This window comes from Medicago truncatula, chromosome 2 (genome assembly GCF_003473485.1).
Source record: "Medicago truncatula cultivar Jemalong A17 chromosome 2, MtrunA17r5.0-ANR, whole genome shotgun sequence".
Classification (NCBI taxonomy): domain Eukaryota; kingdom Viridiplantae; phylum Streptophyta; class Magnoliopsida; order Fabales; family Fabaceae; genus Medicago; species Medicago truncatula.
Genome location: NC_053043.1, coordinates 4,710,276 through 4,734,156, shown reverse-complemented (window position 1 = coordinate 4,734,156; position 23,881 = coordinate 4,710,276). Strand labels below are relative to the sequence as shown.

Sequence of the window (23,881 nt, the reverse complement as noted above, 5' to 3'; positions counted from 1 at the left end):
ATTGCAACAAACAAGTGCATAAATAAATATCTGCACCAAAACATAATCAACTAAATAACGTACGGTCATTTTAATTTAACAAAAATCACATAAGAGATATTGTTATACATGCAAAACTGATTTTGTTGGTCATTCCATCAAGTCTCTTGCATATTTTTTGCAGCATACTGGAACAAAGATTTTGCCTAAAATAATACAAGTTTTAAATATAAAGGAGTACATAAAACCATTGTTATGAAAATAAGAAGAAAGAAAAACCTTGAAATGCGGCCAAGTTTAAGGAGCTAAATACACAAATATAATACTTTTAGGCTCTTGTGTGACTATTTGCCACTATTTGGGTGGCTCTTGGTGCAAAGGACTTTTCGTCCCTTGGCACGTCGTCGCTTTAATACAGCTCTTCCAGTTGTTGTGCTCATTCGTTTGCGGAATCCATGAGTGCGTGCCAATGATTTTCGTGATCTACTTCTCTTGGTTAAACAAAGAGCTTGTCTGCCTGCTGCTACTATAACCAGACGACCATTTTGTCTTCTAGGTCCAACATTAGGTTTCAAATCCAATCCTAGTGACAAACCTGGACATGGAGAAATCAAAACAAGCTAAATCCAAACAAATTTTTTAACTATATACATGCAGATTGAACAAATTCACCAAACAATTGAAAGCAAAGCATCCATTATTGCAAAAGAACTACAACCTCTTTTGTATTCTCTATTTTTCACATACAATTTCCAACAAAGCACTGACACGGACCCGTTGACACCGATCATAATTTGAGAAAATAAAAAATTTGGCTGTAACATGTGTCGCTGTTGTGCCATTCACCAAACACACTTTGATATTTACATGGAACCCTTGACGGTTAAAATTCAATCTAACGAGGTATTTCTATCTTGAGGTATTGCTCAAGTTTCAAATCTTTACAAAGGATGTCTTTGAAGTATTTCCATCTGACACAGGTAAACAGCAGAGTATCTTTTCTCTAATAACGACTTGCCAAATTCCTAACTTTAAGTCATGCTGAGATCAAGATGAGCATGGAATTGCAACAAACATCATTCTAATAAAAACCAGACAACAAAAAAATAAATGTCCTATGATAATGTATCAAACAACTCCTCCAAAGCCAGAGCAATGTTAACATTAGTAATATGAATATCAATAAGTAGTATTAGAAAACCACAATCCTTAGAGAGAGTAGAGCGACAATTTTCATCACCCCAATTAAAATCATTTTTCTACTCATTCAACATCTTAAAAAATGAATTGAGACATACCAGTACTACATTCAAAACTAGTTCTATTCAATTCGGATTCAAAAATTAGTTGCGGTGAAGCACGAAGCAAGGGCATTAAATTACTAGATTACATTTAAAATTCTAGAGGTGTCTTTTATTGCATTTCATCCAAAAAGAATGTAACAATATGGCTAGCATTTACAAGACATCTTATCCACTTACAACACAACCCCATTTTCCATTACAAATGCAGAAGCATAAACTTCAGAGATAAAATTTCATTTCAAACCCAAAAATTAAACTTCCATTCCAAACAGTCACCATAGTCAAGTTCAATCAAACCCAACAATAAAACATTTTTTTTTGGAAGAATTACCAATTGCATACCCAATAACAAAAAAATTGAACAATGTTTGAGGCATGAATTGAAAAATTAACAGTACAGGTATGTTTATTACAAAAGAAATTAAGAAATTAAGTTTGTACCTGAAATGGAAGAAGAGTTGAAAGAGAGAGAAGTAGGAGAAGAAGTGAATGAGCAATGAAGCAATGGAGAACGAAATTTGGAGGAATTGAGAGAGATTGAAGATGGTTTTGAAGAAGCAGTGAAAGTGGGTGCTCTGAATTTCATGGATATCAAAGGAGACACAGAAGATGATAACGAAGCCATTATCCTCTTTTTTTGTGAGTTTTGCTACGTGTTTTCGGCTTTTAAACCAGTGAGTACTGTTGAAAGTGTTTCAAGAATAATTATATTTTAATACGATTATTTTACAGATGGGGATGTAGCTCAAATGGTAGAGCGCTCGCTTTGCATGCGAGAGGTACAGGGTTCGATCCCCTGCATCTCCAGTTTTTTTTTTTTTTTTTTTTCATTCATATTCTTTATGCTATACCCCTTTGCAAGGCTTGCATCTCATCATCTTTTTCGTTTCTTATTATTTATTTTTTTTATTTTGTTTTTTGGAAGAACTTTTCTACCTTTTTCCTTCTTTTTTCATTTTTTTAACTTAATATTAATTACCTTAATTTGTCAAAATGAAAAAATATCGGAGATTTTTGTTGGATAGCAACACCAGATGTAAAATTAACTCAAAAATTAAATTTGCTTCAAACAAACTAAAATTAAATAAAATATGACAATAAATGATTGAATAATATGTACTTACTAAGACAAAATTTGAAGGTATTGGTGTGTTGTTATATCTTTCTGTAGGTTCTCCTTCTCCAATTAGCCCGTAATTTTCTTTGTTTTTCTATGTTTTTCTCTTTCATTTTCTTTATTTGAAAGGTGGTTTGAGTTAATTTTTAATATGAAATCACATCTTTTCATTTTCTTTTCTCTTTATTTTTTAAAATAAGTGATTTTTTAAATTGATCTAATTTTTTCGTAGTCTGAGTGCTACGTTGTGTTGTTCGCCGTCTTGCAATATTATTTAATTTTTTTGTCATGAAACAATATTCATTTGTTTCCTATTGAAATATTAACTTCAATCACAAGTTCAATTAATTATTTAGTCGTCAACTTTCTGATCTATAGTCATGGTATTTTGATCACTGTGATATTTGGTTATATGTCCCCCTATATATAGTCAACAGGAAATTAGAACCCTATCACAAACCAATCCCTTTTGTTTCATGTCTCCTTCGAGTAGTTGAAACCATCAACAAGGATTTATTGTGATTATTTGTATCTCTAAGTTTCCAATCTCAATTGAAAATAGAAACGAAAAAATAAAAAGGAATGACCAATCTATCTAGAATAAACCGACCCCTTTTGTCTCTAATCTAATTAAACTCAGTCCACTTTACACATTTGTGTCTAATAACATGTCACCACTAAATCAAAAGGCAGCTATTAATTGAATAATGTTATTCGTCACAGCTAAATTGTGGACAAAGAAAAAAAAAAAGGGGGATGATAGAAACCAAATATATACTCCCTCCGTCTCTATATATAAGACCCTTTTGCTAAAATCATGGGAATTAAGATACTGGATATTTGTATTAAAGTTGTTTGTAATCACTATTGTTTTTACAATTTTATCTTTAAGAAAGAAGGTTAGTTTATGTTTTCAACATGTTATTTATTGTTGATTGAAGAAAAAAATGTATAATAAATAGAGGCATGTATGTAAAGAAATAATTAATGTAGTTGGAAATAACAAAGGGGCCTTATAAAAAGGGACAAAAAAATTCTCAAAAGGGTCTTTTAATTAGGGACGGAGGGAGTATATATTTTTTTGGAAATTGTGCATTTAATACTTTAAAAGTTTTAAAAGTTATATTTTCAATATTAAGTTTCATTTAATTGAAGCTCTATCCCTTAATTATAATTAAGAAGTTTTATAGAAAAAAAAAGTTGCAAAAACATTTGATATGTTTGAGTGGTGAATTCAAATTTACAATAAAGCCACACCTAGAGTACGAGTTTGAGTTTTTTTTTTTTTTTTTTTTTTTTTTTTGCGGTGTCCAGGGTTCGAACCTTGCATATATTATAAATTGTTTTTACGACTGAGTTAAGCTCACGAGGACTGTGTAAGTTTTTTTTTTTTTATCAACTAGTGTAGTGACCCTTACATATTTTAAATGCGGAGAAGTGGGGGTATGCGGGATTTGAACGCTGACCCTTACATATTTATGCAATGTGCTTATTAACTAAGTTAAACTCACAGAACAGTGTCGGTGAGTTTTACCGCTACATTATATAAAACACAAAAATATTAAAATACTAATTTTTAATCATATTTGATAGAAAGAAGAAAAAAAAACACACATATATACAACACCGAAATGTTGATGATTGATTAGGTTTTTTGGTTAATGAAGTGTTGAGATTCATTTGCAATGTTGACAATTGTTTCGTGTTGCAATGTTGCTTGTTCTTTGAACTTGGGATGAGTCTGATTTGTTTGTGTGTGTAAGATTATTTTTTTAGATGTGATTTTGAGATTGAGGATTAAGAATTGAAATTTTGGGATGAAGATTGGGTTATGATATTTATGTGCAGAAAAAATTATCTTTCTTTTTCTAATTTAGAAAATCAATTTATTTTTATTAAAAGGATTTTTAAATGTTTTTTAATTTCTAAATCAATTTTATGATTTATTAAAATGATAATTACCACCTGGATGACACGTGGTCAACTTTACATAGTCAGCATCTGCCAAATAAGTAGCAATGGGCAAAATCGGCAAGAAAATGGGCCTAGATACTATTTTAAAAAACAAAAAAATTTGCTGGAACGTTTTTTATTTTTTTGTAGATACCAAAACTCAAACAAGTCATATTTAAAGAGACGAATAACACACTTTAGCCTTAAATAATTTATAGCCAAGATGTTGAGCATCTGTTAAAAATAGTGATAAGTAAAAGAATGAAATTATGTTGAGGTTGTGTTATGAATAGTGATAGTTAAAGAGAATAAAATTATGTTAGTACTTTAGGATACTAGTTACTTTGATAGTTGGTTAAGTTCCAAATATGCACCAAATATCATTTTCCTAAATAAAATCATTGTTTTTCTTTTGAGCATCTTTTCAACATAATTTCTTTTGAGAATTCTCATTTTCAAGCTCTCAAGCTTTGAAAGTCAATTTCCTTCATAGTTCTGAGGATTTAACATGATGGTTCCATTGACAGTGGGAGAAATTATAGTTGAGAAGAAAAGCCTAAGTGAGATTTTTGTGTGTTCAAAACATCAAATGAATCACATGAACAACAACAATACAAGCCAACAAAAAAAAAACAAGTCAGAAAGGTAACAACAAAATTTTATTTCAATACAAACTTATTAAAAAAAACAAAAGGTTAATATCATGAAATATACTTCCTTTGTCTCTTTATTTTACAAAATGTAGAAACGACACTTCCTGTTGAAGATGATGTTCCCAGTGCCTAACATTAGTGTCTCGCCATAGAGTTAGCCCTAAGAAGCCTTGGAGAACTGTTGGGTCTTGCACCGATGCCAAAGAAGGATTCAAGATTATTTTCATTCTTCTATTGGTCCAAACTTACAGTAGCTGCAGCCTGCAACCCTCTTTGGCCTCGTCAACATCTCTTTTTGCAACACGCTCGACCTTGATTCGTACTTCAGATTCAGCCCTTATGGTTTTAGCTCTTTCACGTGCTTCCCTCTCCTTTGGTGGGTGCTATTTTACCTTTATCTATTATGAAAATATTATCTTACTAGACGAAATCTAACTTTGAATTTGGTATTGTGTTCCTAATCATGCTCAATTTATAACGGAAACTTCTTTTTCTCTTCTTTGAATAGATTGCATTGTGTATGGCATGGGCTCCCTTTTTACTTCAATCTGACCCTCATTGCTAAGACTCTCACATTCATTCGTTGGGCTTTAATTACCTGACAGCATTATTTGCCTTGAATATTGTGAATGTATCGAGATCTTGTGTCTGAATATGAAATACTTGATACTTGAACTTTCCCAGTATTCTTAGGCAACTTTTACTAGATTAATATGTAACTTTGCTGGATTAGGACGTCTAGCTTTCACTCTTTATGACACTTTTGATCTCCCATTAGATGCTTACTGACTTGCAAACTTTTCTACGTATGGTTGGGGATTGGGGTGATTATTCCTTCACGGTCCTGCCTTAGGGTATTTCTCGTCATCTTAATTGTTAAACTTGAACCTCAAATTCAATCCATTTAATGGCTGGGAGTGGTTCCATAACTAAGCCTCGTGCATTTATTTTCCAACATGTTAAACCCATGTTTCATGATATGCCAGGCATGTTGTTATTAACTAGAGAGTGATTAATGCTTTCTTGCATAAATGTAAAATACTTGATGAGCGCTACTATGCATGAGCTTCACACTGGATTATATGTTATATTGGTTGAGTAATGGTGGGTTATATTTAGAAATCTCAAACATTTGAAGTTATCTAGTTTTTCGCTCAATTTTCTGTTTTTCACTAATTTGATTGAAAAAATGAAGGTTCTTATGTTAAATGGCACACATGACCGGAAGACTAACGGATTTTCAGCTTCTTGTTTTGTTACTGCTATTACGGATGCTCTAAATCGAACATATGGAGAACCTTGTAACCGTTTACAGAATCTTGAGAGAATTCCTTCCTATTGAAACTACTTGGTGTCACTATTATTATTAATGGGTTACCTTAGAAACTTCACATAAAATTGAAAGGTTTGGGATGCCAATTATCGTTGTTTCTATTACTCTTCCGTTGTCCCCTTCAATTGAAACTGTTATGTCTCCCAAATCTGCAAATTATGCAAAATAGAGTGGTACAATCTCTGTTGTTAATAGCATGGTAAATATATTTCCTATGATGTTTTGTTTGAGATTTCATGAGGACAAGTTCACGAGTAGATCTTGCATTTTGATTTGCGAAGTGAATGTGATTTACTATCAACTTAAAACTTGTTTGAACCATGATTCAAACTCTAAAATTTTTAGAGAGTGGATCAAAATTAAACTGCTCAGGAGTTGTTATTGTGATGATCTGAGGCATGGAGTGACATTGTAAAATTGGTGTGCTCAAAAGTCACGCTTTACATTGGATGTTTATGTCATGTGTTTATAAGAAAATTGTTGTTGTCGTCTTTGATATGAAAACCTTAATGGTATAGAATCCATGATCATTTTTTTTAAAGAAGAATCCATGATCATTTTGCAGATAGTCGTTGACACCCTACTTGATCCTAAAGTGGTTATAAGATATGACCCAAAGTCACTGGTTAGAGATCTTGCTGACCTAATAGAGAGATACACGAAGTCGCAAGTTACTGGCTGAATCATACTTTTGAAGTTTGTCATCACAATATACATAGTATGAAATTCTTATCCTTTATCAAGAGCAAATTTTCACACACTTGTAGTTCAATTTTTATATAAACCATAAATTTGGAATTCTTCTAGGTGAATGGGTTTATTTATTCCCTCCCATCAAAATACAGTGTCAGATACTGGTGCAACTATCAGAAGTTCTTTTATTTATGTGAAAAATATTCCAGTTGACGATAAACACATGTCAGAATGTTGTTGCAAGTATAATAATAAAATAATCTATATTTACTCATTTTACATTTGAATTCTTTCATGTTTTTTGTTATTATCTAATCCAAGTGTAATAGTTTTTTCACCTTCTACTGTTATATCATGAACTCTACTAAAAAAGTATTCCCTGTAAAGTATTTGTTCCAACTCCAAGAATCTCTCTACTTTATCCTTGTCTCAAAGAAATTCACCATTGAAAAATGGTTTCCCAAGTCCCAACTGATGCTTAACCCAAAAGGTTACCCCAATTTTGAACATACAAACATTAGTTGTTCGAATGCTAATACTCCCTCCGTTTCAAATTATAGGAAGAAAAAAAAAATCAATCCACATTTATTAAGAACACTAAAACATGATTTGGAGTATAGTTTTTTGTGTTTTCCTTAGAATAAGTTTAACGGGAAGATGTTAAAACAATTTTCATTGGTTATTCATCATAGAAAAAAGGAGAGGAGGAGCACATTGAATGCAATTTACATTTAATTTTACGAGAATTCATAACAGCTTTTTTTAAGCATGTGTTTTGTTTAACTTTTTGTCACAATTGCTGTGCATTTGGAGCTGTTTTTACCGTGATTTTAAGAAGCTAATATTCCTAGCTACACAATAAACATGGATTGCTACCGTGATTTTGGCTGAATGTGGAATTTCCACCGACAAAGCAAACACATCATAAATAGAGTAAAAGTTGGTCTGTTTTCCTTATAATTTGAGACAAAAACTGTTTTTTTTTCTTATAATTAGATACGAAGAGAATACATAAATTTCATAATAAAGGCATACAAGAAAATAAATAAGTTACCCAAATCCTTAACTATAAATCTATAAGGAGTGAAAAATATGACCCCAACAAGTTACCATATTTGATCTTGGTGTTTATGATCTCTCGGCACGATCCATACACCTTTAAGAGGACGACTATTAGATCCTGTAACAGAATGAATGAATTTACCCCACACCATATTTTGAGCATCATAGATTGTCCCACATGTAGCTATTGCAACATTATCATCATATCCTAGTTTCCTTTTCAGATCCTTTGATTTATGCTTCTTTTCTTTTTTTGCTTTCTTTGACAATAGATCCTTCAATCTAAATTTTAATCCTGATTCATCATCAGGTTGATCTTGTATAGATCTTAAACTACACTTGCTCCATTGTTTGGTATTAGCAACGTCGAATATAAATACATCTTTATTGCTGGCATAGATGAACACCCCTTCAATAAACATTGCACATCTTTTTAAGGGAAACAAATGTTCATTGAGATTGAATTGGTATTTAACCCATATATCATCTCCCCGACAAAGTGTGTGCAGTTCAAATTGAAAATGATTGGGGCGATCGAGCACGACAACAATACAATCCTGAGATGTGGGAGCAGATGAAATTGCTGCAATATAGTCATGTGATTTTGTCAATGGACAATTCGGAAGTTGTATTTTTGCTCCAGAGAAGGGGCAAAAGAAAAACAATGAATCATGGCGAAAGACAAGCAGCCATCCGTCGTAGGACGCAAGGCAAGTTGACCTGTCCAGTTCTGGAATTTGGACAGTGTAGACTTTATCATTGTTAATTAGTACCAAACAACGGGGACCTTCTTCACCATACAACAGAAACCATGGATCACATCCACTAAATATAGCTTCATGCAAAGGTTCAGTAGCATAGCGCCAATCTTTGCAAACACAATGAAAACAGGTAAAATCAATCAGTTCCAGCCTATTTGCAATATTTGACAGCAGATCATAAGTTACACATGACCACTCTTCTTTCATTTTGCAGATGGCAGAATCAACCTCCGACATCTTGGTATTCCACTTTGTTTAACTAAACAATGTAAATAAGGTTCAGTAAGTATACATACTAAATAAAATGTTAACAACATTAATAGGGCGTTAATAATTGGTGTAAGCGCCACTTTAATTTCTACCAAAAGGACATCATATGATTTATCAAATATTGTTAACAACAAAAAAAATTATCAGAGGAACAAACATGTTTAACAAGTTCAAATCTGAGGATAAGAAATAACATGGTGATAATGTCTGGTTAGTCTATAAATGAAAGAAGTAAATAGCAAAATCACCAGAGATTAGTAGCGGTACATAATGTAATAGATATTATAACATTTCAAATGAGAGTATAAAGAGTCACTGCGGCCAAAATACAAATTGCAGGGATCATATTTGTATAGAACAACAGACTAAAATAATTATGGAAAAAGTTCCAATATTGATTATCAAATTATGTGTAGGCCAAGCCAATAATTATGAAAGAAGTTCCAATGAAGAGAGCATGAACTGATTAGGCCACGTCAATAAAATTCTAATAAATAGATCCAATGAAATTATGTTTAGGCCACGCCAATGAGCCAATAATTATGTAAAAAGTTCCAATAAAGAGTGCATAAACGGTAATTATCTTTTCCTTCTTTTTTTTTTGAAAGAGATCGACAATAAACTATTGTTCATTGCAAAACAATAGTAAACTGCCTTTTGACACTTTTTAAAAAGGACGGTTTCGTAAAATACACTCCATCCGTCTCTATATTTTAGAAGTCATAGCCGTCCCGTGTCGGTGTCCTAAGTGTAATGGAGTTTTTGTGTTTAATAGTTTACAAGTATGTATCCCACTTGTCCTATATGAATAGAACTTAGGTACTATGACGTAGACACGGTTCATGATTTTCTAAGAATAAAAAAAGAGCGGTCGTTACTTTTTGAGGAAACGTAAGAACAACACTATAAGCACTATATGTAAGTTTTATCCTTCATAGATAGTACGAAAAATTAGAAAGTGCAGTTAATGAGTTAGGGTTGTTTATACTAAGTTGATTTGTTTTCATCTTTATTATCTAGTACCGGTATTAGTTAGGGTTATGTTTGAAACATCTAGTAATTTGAATAAAGAACTTGTAGTTGAGGACAGTTTTTTTTTTTTAAAGGAGATTTATAAATGTAGCACGGGCATGCACTTATTAGCAAAAATGTACCCGGTTTCCGACATCAACACATGTGATCACATACCGTGTCGGTGCTTCATAGTTTATAATTAGGGATGAAAGTGGTTGCATAAACAAAGACTATTTCACGCAGGTAAAGCCATATTCTAAACAAAATAAAATAGCTAAAAAAATAAATAAAAGAAGGAAAAGCAATGGAATTCAGTACATGCACTTGTAATTTTGAAAGTAGCAAACACAAGGATTGAAGAAGAGAGAACATACCAGGTAGGCAGAGATGTGAGAAGAAAAACACAAGACTCGGCAACTTCTGCTTTTTCAGTTCTACGCTTTCATTAAATATGCTGGAACCCTAGTGTGTTTTGGGCTTTCGTTTATTATAAAGCCTATGACAATCAAATTCAAGGGAAGATTGCTTTTCTGGTCCCCAATGTCTCCTCACCCCACCTCCCTTTTGGTGTGTTTTGGGTCTCCAAAACGGGTCATTTTATATGTCAGAAACAACTGGTTGTACTTTTATTTCTACTTTTACACTCAATCTTGCTTGTGATTTTTGGACGATTTTGGGGTTATTCGTCACATCATTCTATCAAATAGGGTCAATCTTCACTCTTTTACGATCAAATAAGAGGTAAAGCTTGTTACTTTCATTTACATTACGTTTATGCTTTGTTTTTCCTGATGTCGGATAACCTTTGGGAGATAAATCCTGAGTTATAATGACAACGAGTTCGGGAGATACGTATTGAACCCTCTCTGGATTGCGATATTTTTTCTATGTTATTTGCATTTGATTAGTGCTTTAATGATTTTTTTTTTTGTAATATATATACATAGATATGGTTGAATCTCCTGTTGTTGCAAACTCGGATTCAGAGGTATATTCCATTGATGTTGTGGAATATTTTGTACTTAAAAAGAAATATGAAGATCGAGAAGAGATGATTAATTGTGTTTGTTGTCATGCAAGAAAGGCATGATTTACTATTATAACAGATAAATTTGATAGTGGTTACAAACCAAGAATATTGCAGCTTGTGCTTGGATGTGAAAGAGGTGGTAAGTATAAAGGAACAAAGAAGAAGTTGAAATGAGTAGACACAAGTTCAAGGAAATGTGGATGTCCATTTAGGTTGTGTGTTTATTTTCAGTGAACCAAAACTATGGAGTTTTAGTGTCGTTTTAGGATTACATAATCATAAGGCGAAACAAAAGTTAGAAAGTCATATTTTGGCTTGCGTTTAAATGCAAAAGAGACATAGTACATGGATACAAAAGTTAGAAAGTCATTTTTTAGTGTCGTTTTAATTTTTTTTATAGAAATTTTATTAAATTTAATAATTTTTTGACAAAAATAAACGATATTCATTCATCCAAATTGACAGAGTACATCGATACAATACAAATTCAAAGTCGCCAAAAACAAAAAGGATGAATTTTCAAACAAACTCGCAACAACCATGTTAATAATATAAAACAGTATAGTACATATGCTTACAAATATGACTATATTTAAGTCTGAAGAATATTCATGACTTAAGAATATTTATGTTAATAGTTAAAAAGTTTAAGGGAAATGCTAAGGGCACATGTTAAACAACCTAAATTGTGGAAATTTTGTCTAGCAAATTATGTCAATTTATTTTTCTCAATGAAATCCACCCTTCGAAGTGTTTTCCCCAATCCCCACGCATGGTTAACCCCCAAAGGTTACCCCAATTTTGAACGTACAAACATTGGTTGTTTGGATGCTAATACATACACTTCATAGTAAAAGCATACAAGAAAATAAAAAAAGTTATGCAAATCCTTAACCATAAAACAGTTTAGTCAATAGATCAAACAATAAAATCTCAAGTTTTAGATAACTAAATCCATAAAACAAAGAACAAAAATGACAAAAGAAATCCATGAAAGAGTGAAAATATGACCCCAACAAGTTACCATCTTTGATCTTAGTGTTTATGATATCTTGGCAGGATCCATACTCCTTTAAGGAGACGATGTTCAAATAATGTAACTGACCGAATGTATTGACCCCACACCAAATTTTTTGCATCATAGAGTGTCCCACAAGTATCTTTGCAAACATGAGTAAAACTGGTAAAATCAATCAGTTCCAGCCTATTTGCAATATTTGAGAGCAGATCATAAGGCATATTTGACCACTCTCCATTCCTTTTCTTTTTGCATATGGCAGAATCAGCCTCTGACATCTTGCTATTCCGCTTTGTTGCACTAAACAATGCAAATAGGTTCAGTAAGTATACATACTCAGAAGGGCATCACTTTAATACTTCATACGGCATCTTATGATTTAACAAATTATTCACAACAACAAAAATTAGCAAAGCAACAAACCTTAGTCTGTAAATAAAAGAAGCAATAGCAAAATCACCAGAGACTAGTGGTGGTATATAATGTAACACATATTATAATATTCAATTTAACTTTGATTAATTTGCTCTAACAAATCAAATGAGAGTATAAGGAGTCACTGCAGGAAAGAAATAAATTGTAGAGATTATATTTCAATAGAACAATTATAATACTTGAATTTCTTAACCATTCAATTTATTCGGAAGTTCCAGCCACAGCTAGTATGTATTGCTGTCAAAAGAATCCGTCAACCCCTACCTGGTGTGGGGCAGCAGGCCAGAGAGCAAAACAGGATTAGGCCGCAAAATCTCTGGTCTAGTCTAGTGCCCTGTAGGGCAATAGAGCAAAACAGCCTAAACTTTTTTTGAAGTGTTTAGGGGAAAACTTACAGGGGAGTTAATGCAATTTCCCCTTAAATTAAACATGGAGTGGATTCAAAAAATGAAGTCAATCACATGAGCAACAACAGGTACAAGGAAACAATGAAAAGTAAGAAAGTTACCGAGAAAAGACTATTATCTCAATACAAACTTGCAAAAATAGAAGGGGGGGGCTCTTTATTTTAAATACAAGTTGTAGCACGACACTTCTGTTGAAAATGTGTCCGACCGTCGCGTGTGTCTGACGTATTGGTTTTGATGCCGCGTTCTGTGCTTAATTGTTAACAAGTATGTTTCCCACTTTTTATATATGAACAGAACTTAGGTACGATACCATAGACACAGTTCATGATGTTCTAAACCAAAAAATAAATATGGTCTTTCTGTAAGAGAAGAATGAAAGCAGTAGCGAAAAACATAAAATGAAATAGCTTGAATAAAAAACAATGGAGTTCTGTACCAGGCAGCGATGTGATTGATGAGGAAGAAAATTACCAGAGGCGGCAACCTCTGTTTTTTCAGTTCTACGCTTTCATTAAATCTGCCGGAACTCTAGTGTGTTTTGGGCCTTTTATTTATAAGACTTAATATATCATTTGGTCCCTTAATTTATTTTTGATTTTCACTTTGATCCCCTAACTATAAAGTGTCTCAAACTGATCCCTTATGTCTTCTGCCGTTTTCTGTTTTGATCCTCGCAATTAGTTTTTTGATGTCTAATATTTTTAACATGATTATAACCGTTTGATTGCAGGTCCATAGTATATTATGGTGAACCACCCATATTTGATTTGTTTCCTTCTCTTCTTCTCATTCCCTATTCTTCCTCGTTTAAACGAATTAATCATATTGTACCAAAAAAAAAAAAAAACGAGTGAATCATAAAAATTAAGTTTAAGGAATCAAACCTAGAACCATAACTTGATGTATAAAGACCTAAGCCACTTTGGTGTAGTGATGAATATGTTATAGAATTGAATCATAAATACATATAGTGATATATGATGTAGATCTCATGCAAAATTTTCTCACCTTGCAATAAAAAATAGTACTTCCTCTATTATGTTTTAAGTGTCGTTTAAGTGCGGATTTAACGTTCCTATTTAATTGTGCTTTTGGTATTTTAAGGATACGATTTATCAATTATACTATTTGTCAATTACTCTTATCGTTTTCAATAAAATTAATTAATACTATATATTTGGAAAACTAAATATTGTTTTTTTAAACAAAATTTGATTGTTTTTTTAAACAAGATTTGTTTCTTATTATCTTAAAATTGATAATTGTTTGTTATGAGAGAGACAAAGTGTGCAAAAAATAAGAATTTGTTGGAGAAAAAGATACTAACTAACAATTATTTGTTACGAAAGAAAGATAACATATTAAATTATTGTAAAGAGAAAGTGTGTGTAAAAAAATATGAATATATTGGTGGATTAAAATAACGGTCTATGTAATTGGAAGTAAAGGTGCAAAAATACACTTCGTTAATTTGATGTTAATATTTCAAAACGACAGTTAAAAAAGAACATAGAGGGAGTAATTATTAAGCAAAAATAAGAATTTTTCATATTAGCTCTTGATCTTCTTGTGCTTTCTAAAGACAAACAATATTATTTCTTATTTTTAGTATAATTTAGTTCATAGTTTCTTATATAATTCAGCCACACCAAAATATTATGTTTGGATCCGTCCTTGGCTGATTAAGTGGTTGTTGAGCCAAGTAAATGTCCCCTGCTCAAAAATTGTAAAATCTTTGAACTAATATTATTTTTGTGATTAATAAGTATTTCCACTTCATGGGTCACAAAAATAAAATCTGGTCAAATCTTTTCATTTCTTTTAGGTTTATTTATTATTAACATCCTTAGCTATTTAGGAATTTTTAGTTTTTTTAAAGAATTTAGGGTTTGTTAGTTAGATTACTAAAAAAAATTGTAAAATCTTTGAACTAATATTATTTTTGTGATCAGGTATTTCCATTACAGGTTTGTCGACAATTATACATCAATGATGTAGATATATAGTAAATTGGCACTTCAATGGAAAAATGACAAGATTATCAAATAACCAATAATATAAGGGATATGATAATTGATTGTTACAAAAGATGAAGATTGAAGATATGGCGATGAAAAATAACAGAAAATAACGCACTTTTCTCACTTTGTTATGGGCTGTAGCTTTAATCTTGGCCTAACTAGTATCGACCCTCAATCTGAATGTAACAGAGTTTCATAATTAAAAGGCGCAAAAGGCTGTGTTTTCAAATTCCACTGTCGACTGTTCTGTTCATCGCTCTTCCTTGTCTCGTCGCCGCTTCTGTTCTTCATCATGAGTGCCTTTGATGCTGCTGTTGTTTGTGCTGTCGTCCATGCCCGGTCAGTTTTTTTTCCTACTTTATATCGCATAGAATAACCACATGTGTTGAATTTGGTTGTTTTTTCCTTCTTTTATGATTCAAAAAAGTCAGACCAAACGCAGCCTTAAAATTTGATGGTACCATTGACTTTACTTGCATAATAGTCTTTGTTTTTTGCTACTACCTTCATTCTTAGTTATGATTCTCTTCTAAAAAATCTGTTCCTGTTATGATTCTCTTTTAAAAAATCTGTCCCTAACTACAAACCTTTCAAATTATTAGATGTTTCAAACATTAGACAACTGAAAGATAAAAAATCAATTGGTAACACTTTTATTACAAAGTATGAAACGTCACTTGTAAACTATAAAACATAGAACACGACATTGACACTAATTTTAAAAATTTTCCTATGATGTATACGGCTTATATAGGTTACGAGAAGAGCAGGAAAGGGCGGAGAGACATAAGGCAAGAGAGAACATACAAATATCTACAAGAAGATATCGTGAAAGAGCAGCTGCTGAAGCACGCCGGAGTGATGATGTAAGAGCTGTAGAGCAAAAGGCTGCTGCTGCAGAGAGAGAGGAGAAGGAAGCACGTAAAAGGGTTGAAAATGACGCCCAAGTTAAGGTAGAAAGGGCTGCTACCGAGGCCAAAGAGCGAGCTGCAGCTGATGAAAGGATGAACCAACAGAAGAATGAAGAAATGGCTGCTGCAAAATCAACAAAGAACCCGCTGAAAAGGCTTCTACAGTGTTGGAACTGTTGTTCATAGTTATTTAGTCCTTGTTTTATATTGTTCTTTATAAGTATGATCTCTGCAATTTAATATTTGCTCGCAATGACTCTTTATACTTTCATCTGTTCTTTAGAACCAACTCATATAATGTTAATTGAATGTTCTTATATATGTCACATTATCTATTTAGTGAGATACACTAGATTCTTTTTCGACAAATTTACTAACTTCAAACTAAGCATAACAATTTGTTTTCCACTGGATCCAGTCGTCACAGTATTCGTTTTTAATCTTCAAACTGCACTGCCCTTTGTTAATTCCTTATTTGGATCGCAAATTCATGTAAAATTTAATTTATGAAATCGAAACAGAAGTGAAATTAAAGGTGTGGGAATCGCAAAGTTAAAGATCTCAAATCTAGATGATCAAATAAAAAAAAATGTATGGGAAACAGTCACGGATGCATGAGAAACTATAGTGAAATCTGTCACGACCCAAAATTCAATTTCGTGACCGGCGCATGAACTAGAACATCCTAGTCCGGCAAGTCTATTAACGACCCTTGACAAACTATAATTTAAACAATTTTCAAATTGACTTTCACTTGTAATGATATCCACTGAAATTTTGACATAGTATCCTCTATATTTTGAATACTTTCCAAGATATGAATCTTGTCTATATACTTGTATTATCAGCAGAATCTCAAAGTGACATAACTAGATGTTTATACAACTCAAAACAAAACATTTGTCGACTACCAATAGCTGCAGCTACATACACCATTCAGTTTATACATAGAGGAGACCTACCCAAAAGGATGACATTGACAGATGTTTAACTCTACTACAAGCTTTCTACGCACTTGACTTTGAATCTGAAAAAATGTAAGAAGAAGGGGTAAGTCATAAAGACTTAGTGAGGAGACAACAATCACCACCAACTATAAGGGAAACACACATGGACACGAGTAATTAAGTTTCTCAAAATCTAATGTTCATTTACAAAACTAATAACCGTATAAAATTCTATTAATCCAAAATCAAATAGGAATATTTCTTAATCCAATGTCGCCGACATAACAAATATGTTGCTCTTAGCTTGTTTAACCAAACTGTAATAAAATGAACTAAATTATTAGCGAAATTTTTATAACACCTTTTAAATTGTGAGTTTATCCTTTTCGTATAACCTTACTACAAGCCATCACATATCTAACATTTAGAAGCAACATTAATATTTCTGCTTGCAATTACTTTGTATCATTGATGACATTAGGTCATACATCATTTTGTTATAGTTTTTATGTAGTTTTGGTTAAGTTCAGGTGATTATGCATGAGTCAGAAGCTGAAAAAAATGGCTGTTTTGTAATTCTGAAGAGGAGAAAAATCGTACTACGATTTGGTGACATCGTAGTATGATTGTGCAGCTTAAGTGAGACATGTTGTCTCGTAAAAAATCGGAGTCTGATTTCCCAAAATCGGGCTACGATTTTGAAGACGCTTCTATGTTAGTTTTGTGTTGACTGGGCCATCGTGCTCCGATCTGGAGCATCGGAGTACGATTTTAGCGTTTCTGTTAAATGTCCTACAAAAAGGAAATCGATTTCTGGAGGAAGGGTTCGAATTTTTGGAGAGAAAATCATACTTTTGGAGCTGGATCACTGAGCAAAAGGTGGGAGACCATCAAAACTCATAGCCAGTTATCAATTTCATGTAATGAATTCTTCTTTATCATTAGTTATTTATGTTTTAGCCATGAGTAGCTAAGTCCTTTGTGATTAGGTCAAGAGATGATTATGTAATAGCTCATGTGGTTGTAACCTGAAACTCTTACGTTTATGAATGTCAATCTAGTTTATTCAGTATATCTTGTTCTTAATGCTTTTATGATTCTGACCCAATATAATTGATTTAAGAGATTATATGACTATTGACCGTAGCGTGTAACTCGGATCTATTTATGCTTTTCAGTCTAACAGACAATCTAGGGATTGAGAGTTGTTAGGTTGAGATCATTGAATTAACGGACTTAATATCCTTTGACAATTATAGGTTCACCTAAGGGATTAGGGAATTATGATTAGATAAGCAGACTTAGGATCAAGGAATTGACCTAAGTTAATGTGTTGATTCATCATTTACTTTGTGACGTTCGTAGACATAAGAACCAGGTTGCCCATTGAGTGAATTGCAGATGATTCGAATGACCTAGTCATCTCTCTAAAATATTTCAAAAACCACCGTCACTTTCGTCAATTGAATCACAATTGCACACAAAACCAATTTGCCTAAGGCAACCCCCAATTTAATTACATCTTAATGATAATGTTCTTGTTAAGTAGAGATTAAAACAGTCCCTGAGGAAAAGAATTATTTTATTACTCGATTCAAATTAGTACACTTGCTAATTTACTATCAATCATTGTACGTGAAATCAACATCATGAATAAGAGTATTTCTAATCTCAATGTTGTAAAGATGTGAAAATAAGATTACAAGCCTATAGAAAATATATCGCCGAAAATCATAACAAAAGCCTTTAAAAATATATTGTCGAAAATCTTGATAAAAGTCTTTAAAGAAAATATAGAAAACTCCATTTAGTAAAAATAATCAAAATGGGTGAATCGAGAACTAGCTCCATCTCGTTGATAGCCCTATCCTCCTAATGGTGTCCTTTCCATATGGGCGGCTCCATCTAACGGGTAGATCTTTTCTCTCGACTCAAAACAAGTGTAAAACATTTTAAATTAGGGAGTTTACCTCTTATTGATAGCCCTCTCCTCCTAATGACGGCCTTTCCATAGGGGCGGCTCCATCTAACGGGGTAACTATACCTAATTGAATTCACATACTAGGTGCACCTAAGCCGTCGCCATTATAACCATAATTTTCAAAACATCATTCTTAAATCACAATGCTAAAACCATATATTACAACATAACGAAACTTATTTCAAAATACGTATCATCAAAACTCAATCGAAGATATACTACTTAGAATCATAAGTAAATTCAAATCCAAATCGTATCAGTCACGTACCTCATCAATTTTGACTTGATGTACAGGTGATTTTGACTTGGACCAACCTGATCTTGTCTTGGTATTGTCTCATCCTTATCTGACACGTACCTCATCAATTTTGACAGAGTTTAGGGTCGATTTCATGTCGAAAATTTGTCTTGAGTTAGTGTTAGAACCAGGTTCGGGTCATATACAACATAGCTAGTTCGTCCCTTGTACAATCCTAATATAGATATATTTATAGAGTAGCATCAAGACGGACATGTTCCGCTTTTCCATTACACTTCATTATAGATTTATTTTATTGTACATGGTTATATAATATATTATAAAAGGGTAAGTCATCACCTCCCTTTCTCTTCTAAATCGTCAAACCATATACTTTAATATTTATTTTCCTATGATACTATGTTCTTTATTATTCCATTTTCTTTTAATGTTATTAATTGTACCTGGTTATATAAAAATATAATTTATATTGTTTCTATATCAATGAAATTTAACTGGCATATTTTTTAATTAAAGATTTAAATAATATTATAAAAAAATAAGATTGTAAATACAATAGTTTAAACTAATGTTACAATTGAAAGAAAATTACCACACCAAAACTAGATATTCCCCCTAGATATAGGTATAGAAGAAGATACAAATAGAATAGATAGATATTAATTTGTCTCAGGGTCAACCCAATATAAATTTTAATAATAAATAAGATATAAAACAAATTTATTGTATTAGGTCTTTTTTGTCTCTATATGTGGTCTTTTTATTTATAAAATTCTATGAAAAGTATTTTTTATTTTTGGTAAGACCATGGCTAAGGCTTTAGTATCCTTAACTTTGAGTAGATCTTGATTTGATGAAAAATATCTTATGATATCATGTAATTTAATTGTACACATTTATAGTGAATAAAATGTATATCTATGAATCCAGAAATCCTAGCTTAACTGGCAAAATGTCGAAATTGTTCGGTCGGATGTCATGATCAGGGTTCGAACCCCAGTGTCTCCATTTGTGTTTGAGTTTATAATGGCTTTACCATTTCGTCTATCTATCAACCAAAAAAAAAATTGTATATCTATGATGTACAAAATATAAACTTATATTTACGAGTCTTGTAGATATATAACTCAAATGTAAAAAAAAACTCCAAAAACATTTGATATGTTGAGGCGTATTGAAGAAAAAAACAATTAAAACAAAAAAACGTAAGCTTATCACTAATTTGCTGCTGTTATGTTGTCTTGCAACTTGCAAGTGCACAAGATTATCAAGCAACATTGGGGAAAAGATTGGTCAACTAGCTAATTAATAGAGAAGAAATTGCACTTTATTAATTGCAAGTTGCAAGCATTTTTGTGTTTGGGGTCCATAAAGTGGCAAAACCATAGGATGTACACGGCTTACCAGCAGCCACAGTGGACAATGATTCAAACCAGATAGAAGCAGACAATGGATTACGGACCCCATATGACCCATTACATGTGAATAATCCTAAGCACTTGCCACTATGAGTTGCGTAGAATAGTGGGTTTGTTGAGTACTGAACAAGAAGAAGAAAAATATCCTCTCACCTTTTAGGGTTCGTTGGGTGGAACTTTTTAACGAAAGTTTTGTTGTTTTGTTTATGAGAGCAAACCGACACACCAAAGTTTGAGGGTGGTTCACACCGGATTGGTGGCGGTGGTAAACAAAGTTTACCTCTATTTTATTTGATGTAAAAAGTAGGCTTACTTTTATTTTCTGTCCCAGACTTTTTTGATAGTGTGAGACCATCTGCAATAGTGAAGCTTCATAAGCTTTGATACCAAATAATCACCGTTGGTTTACAACGGAGTCTGAGGGATCATCCCATCTAAGTCAGAACAATCATATAGACATCACACGACTTTTACCCAATATTATAAAGTTTTAGGTTTATTGGTCATCTCACTTGTAAAGTGTTTAAATTCATTTTTCTATTTGATGTGGACAAATAACTTACACTTGCACGCAGCAATTACTTTGATCGGATAGAAAAATAGAAGAGTTTATCGAGTAGGTGTGTTAATTTTGTGAACATTTTATACCAATATTATGGTAATAAAAAAATAGCAACACATAAAGTAGGTGTGTTAATTTTGTAAACATTTTATACCAATATTATGGTAATAAAAAAAATAGCAACACATAAAGTCAATATACAATAATAATGTTTATCTTCCTTCAAAAAAAAAAATAATAATAATGTTTATCTAAATTTGTACCCACAAAATACTTATCCAAATAAGTAAGGAAAGTTGGATTTAGGGAAAGACCAGACTTTCCACTAAAGAAGGAAACCGAAAAAAATTACCTTGGTAGAAAGTCTAGTCTTCAAAATTTAGTTGGGTAAATTAGATTGTAGATTCAATTTCAAAAATTTAAAATTTTGGTAGACAAAAATTGAGAAATTTAAAATACGGTGATAACAATCCTACATATAAAGAATCCAAACAGCAATTAAACATAAAAATGTTTTTCAATAATAATAATAATCTATGTCATATATATAGAAAATAACTATTTTCAGCTCTTTTAGATTTACCTATTCTCTTTTCAAAAATGCTTGTAAAAAATAGATAATAATAAATTTAAATATTAAAAAAATGTAACAAACACGATATATATATATATATATATATATATATATATATGGTTTTTTTTATAAATAACTATTTTCAGCTCTTTTAGATTTAGCTACAAAATAAGATTTAGCTACTCTACTGGTCCTTTTATATTGATCGATGTTGAATTTTTGTTTTTTTAACCGGGTATCATTTGCGCACGATTCCTAAAATTAATTTCTCGAATTTTGTGGACTCAAATGGATAATAAATTCTCCCAGATGTTTTAGCGCTAATAATATTGTTTTTTTGTGGTGGTCGGATTCGAACTCCGGACCTTGCATGTATTATATATTGTCCTTATCAACTGAGTTAAGTTCACGGAAACTGGCGCTAATAATATAGTACAAATAAAACATTTAATCTCTGAAAGAAGAAAGGAAAATAGCCACCCGAAAAACCAATACATAAATATTTACCCAACTTTTGTTAAAAAAAAAAAATACATATATACCCAACTTAGCAACAAAAGCTCAGTCTAGCGGAATCCACAAAGTTACAAACTAATGTTGGAGGAAAAAAAAATTATCTACACATGTTTGAATGTTTATTTGTTTTTTAAGGAAGTTTAAATGATTTTTTTAGTGCATTCATTTTTATTTTTATAACATAAAGTTTAAATGAGTTGAGTTTTGGTGGCTCATCATACCTAACATAGACTTCAATGTTTAAAAAGCATTAACAAAAATGCATACAAATTATTCATCAAAAAAGTTCTCACAAGTACATTCGATTTTTACTATGTCTTTTAAAGAGTAAAAGAGATAACCAAATGATTCAGTTCAAGTGATTAATCAACTTCATTAAACGTGAAATAATTCGAGAGAATGTGAATTCTTTTTCGGGTTGAAATAATTTTTAACATATTTTATTTATTTCTCGATCAAACTTTAAATTGTCATATCTCTTCTTCCCCCCAAAATACGAGGGTTAACAAAAAAAAAAGAGTAAAACACGTTATTTTATATTTGTAATTCTAATTTTGAGTGGTATATTATTAAGCTTGTATGGTTTTTTACACATAATTTGGCGATACTTATATGTTATTAACCTATTTTAAAGTTTTTTTCCACTCTTCCACTATCATAAAAGTCCAAATTCATGTAGAAAAAAGGTTCTAAATTAAAAATTAGAAGGCCGTGCAACAAATTGTTTTGTAGTGTGTATTTTATTGTTTTTTTTAGATAAATGACAAACACTATCTAAAACTCACACGTACAATTATGAGGTCTCAAGTTCGATCGAACTACAAAAAGTTGGATTACAATCGCCCTCTTGATACAAGAGGATGTCTATGAACTCTCGTAAAACTATGATGAAAACAAACCAAGAGGATTCAACTCTTGGATGGGATGATGAAATTCCTCACATTTCGAATGGTTTATAAGAGAAGAATGTGGCGTAAAGACTTCAAGGGAGATAATTGTTGGTCAATTTTTTTTTTTTTTTTTAAGAAGTTAAATTAATCCACCTAAATTGACGCAGGGAAAAATTGAATCTGAGACGGAGGATAACACTCCCAGTTCCAAAGTTAATACCATCAGATCAATTCAAATGAGTTTTGTTAGTTAGTACTTGATTTACAAAACTCTATAAAGTCTCAAGGTTCAAAGACCACAACAATTAGGAGGGAAATATTAACACACAAAATGTAAGGCATGTGCACTTTGGTAGCACACTAAAACTAGTGGTAGCAATTAAGTGCAGTTGTCAAATTTACAAAGTTTATTTTTTTAGACAAAAATCAAATTTACAAAGCTTGAAAGTGGTATATATGCAAATAATCAAGGTTATATAATAACGAAAATGCTAACAATTACCTTTATCATATTGTTTAAGCATACATCCAAAAGTAGTGTTGGTTTGATTTTTGTAACTTTTTTATTTTATCACAGCTGGCAGTAGGTTAAGTTTCTTTCAATATGACATAAACCATCTTAATTATATTTTTCTATTTTGATTAAGTATTTCACAAGAGTTATTCTTATTGATGAAAAAAAAATCACTACCAAACAAATCAAAACCAGTAAAAATTGATAAATTTTATCATTAAAAATCTCTTCTACTTTAGTTACAACAAGCTTATAT

The 23,881-nt window shown here is 31.8% G+C and overlaps 3 protein-coding genes, 1 long non-coding RNA gene and 1 other non-coding gene across 5 annotated transcripts; 2 read left to right on the top strand and 3 right to left on the bottom strand.

The window, feature by feature from the left end:
• Positions 1–43: 43 nt before the first annotated feature.
• On the bottom strand, positions 44–1,946 carry LOC11423417 (50S ribosomal protein L34, chloroplastic). Its single transcript, XM_003593710.4, has 2 exons — positions 1,725–1,946; positions 44–574 (listed from the first exon to the last, which is right to left on the bottom strand). The coding sequence occupies exons 1-2, from the start codon at positions 1,906–1,908 to the stop codon at positions 324–326; spliced, it is 435 nt and encodes a 144-aa protein (XP_003593758.1). The 5' UTR covers positions 1,909–1,946; the 3' UTR covers positions 44–323.
• Positions 1,947–2,017: 71 nt separating this feature from the next.
• On the top strand, positions 2,018–2,090 carry TRNAA-UGC (transfer RNA alanine (anticodon UGC)). Its single transcript has one exon. It is a non-coding gene; the product is annotated as a tRNA-Ala (tRNA).
• Positions 2,091–8,018: 5,928 nt separating this feature from the next.
• LOC11440808 (F-box protein At1g49360) lies at positions 8,019–10,554 on the bottom strand. The gene is made up of 2 exons (XM_003593707.4): positions 10,514–10,554; positions 8,019–9,114 (listed from the first exon to the last, which is right to left on the bottom strand). Exon 2 carries the CDS (start codon positions 9,090–9,092, stop codon positions 8,139–8,141), a length of 954 nt encoding a protein of 317 aa, XP_003593755.1. The 5' UTR covers positions 9,093–9,114; positions 10,514–10,554; the 3' UTR covers positions 8,019–8,138.
• Positions 10,555–12,087: 1,533 nt separating this feature from the next.
• LOC11439315 (uncharacterized) lies at positions 12,088–13,586 on the bottom strand. The gene is made up of 2 exons (XR_003008978.2): positions 13,469–13,586; positions 12,088–12,487 (listed from the first exon to the last, which is right to left on the bottom strand). It is a non-coding gene; the product is annotated as an uncharacterized lncRNA (long non-coding RNA).
• Positions 13,587–14,975: 1,389 nt separating this feature from the next.
• LOC11439314 (auxilin-related protein 2) lies at positions 14,976–16,311 on the top strand. The gene is made up of 2 exons (XM_003593705.4): positions 14,976–15,392; positions 15,808–16,311. The coding sequence occupies exons 1-2, from the start codon at positions 15,346–15,348 to the stop codon at positions 16,148–16,150; spliced, it is 390 nt and encodes a 129-aa protein (XP_003593753.1). The 5' UTR covers positions 14,976–15,345; the 3' UTR covers positions 16,151–16,311.
• Positions 16,312–23,881: the final 7,570 nt, after the last annotated feature.

Bases quoted from the DNA above. Each gene is read 5' to 3' on its own strand.
- LOC11423417 (XM_003593710.4), bottom strand. From the start codon at position 1,908: ATGGCTTCGTTATCATCTTCTGTGTCTCCTTTGATATCCATGAAATTC. The intron at 575-1,724 runs GTACAAACTTAA...CTCCATGTCCAG, and splicing joins CAACTCTTCTTCCATTTCAG to GTTTGTCACTAGGATTGGAT.
- LOC11440808 (XM_003593707.4), bottom strand. From the start codon at position 9,092: ATGTCGGAGGTTGATTCTGCCATCTGCAAAATGAAAGAAGAGTGGTCA.
- LOC11439314 (XM_003593705.4), top strand. From the start codon at position 15,346: ATGAGTGCCTTTGATGCTGCTGTTGTTTGTGCTGTCGTCCATGCCCG. The intron at 15,393-15,807 runs GTCAGTTTTTTT...CGGCTTATATAG, and splicing joins TGTGCTGTCGTCCATGCCCG to GTTACGAGAAGAGCAGGAAA.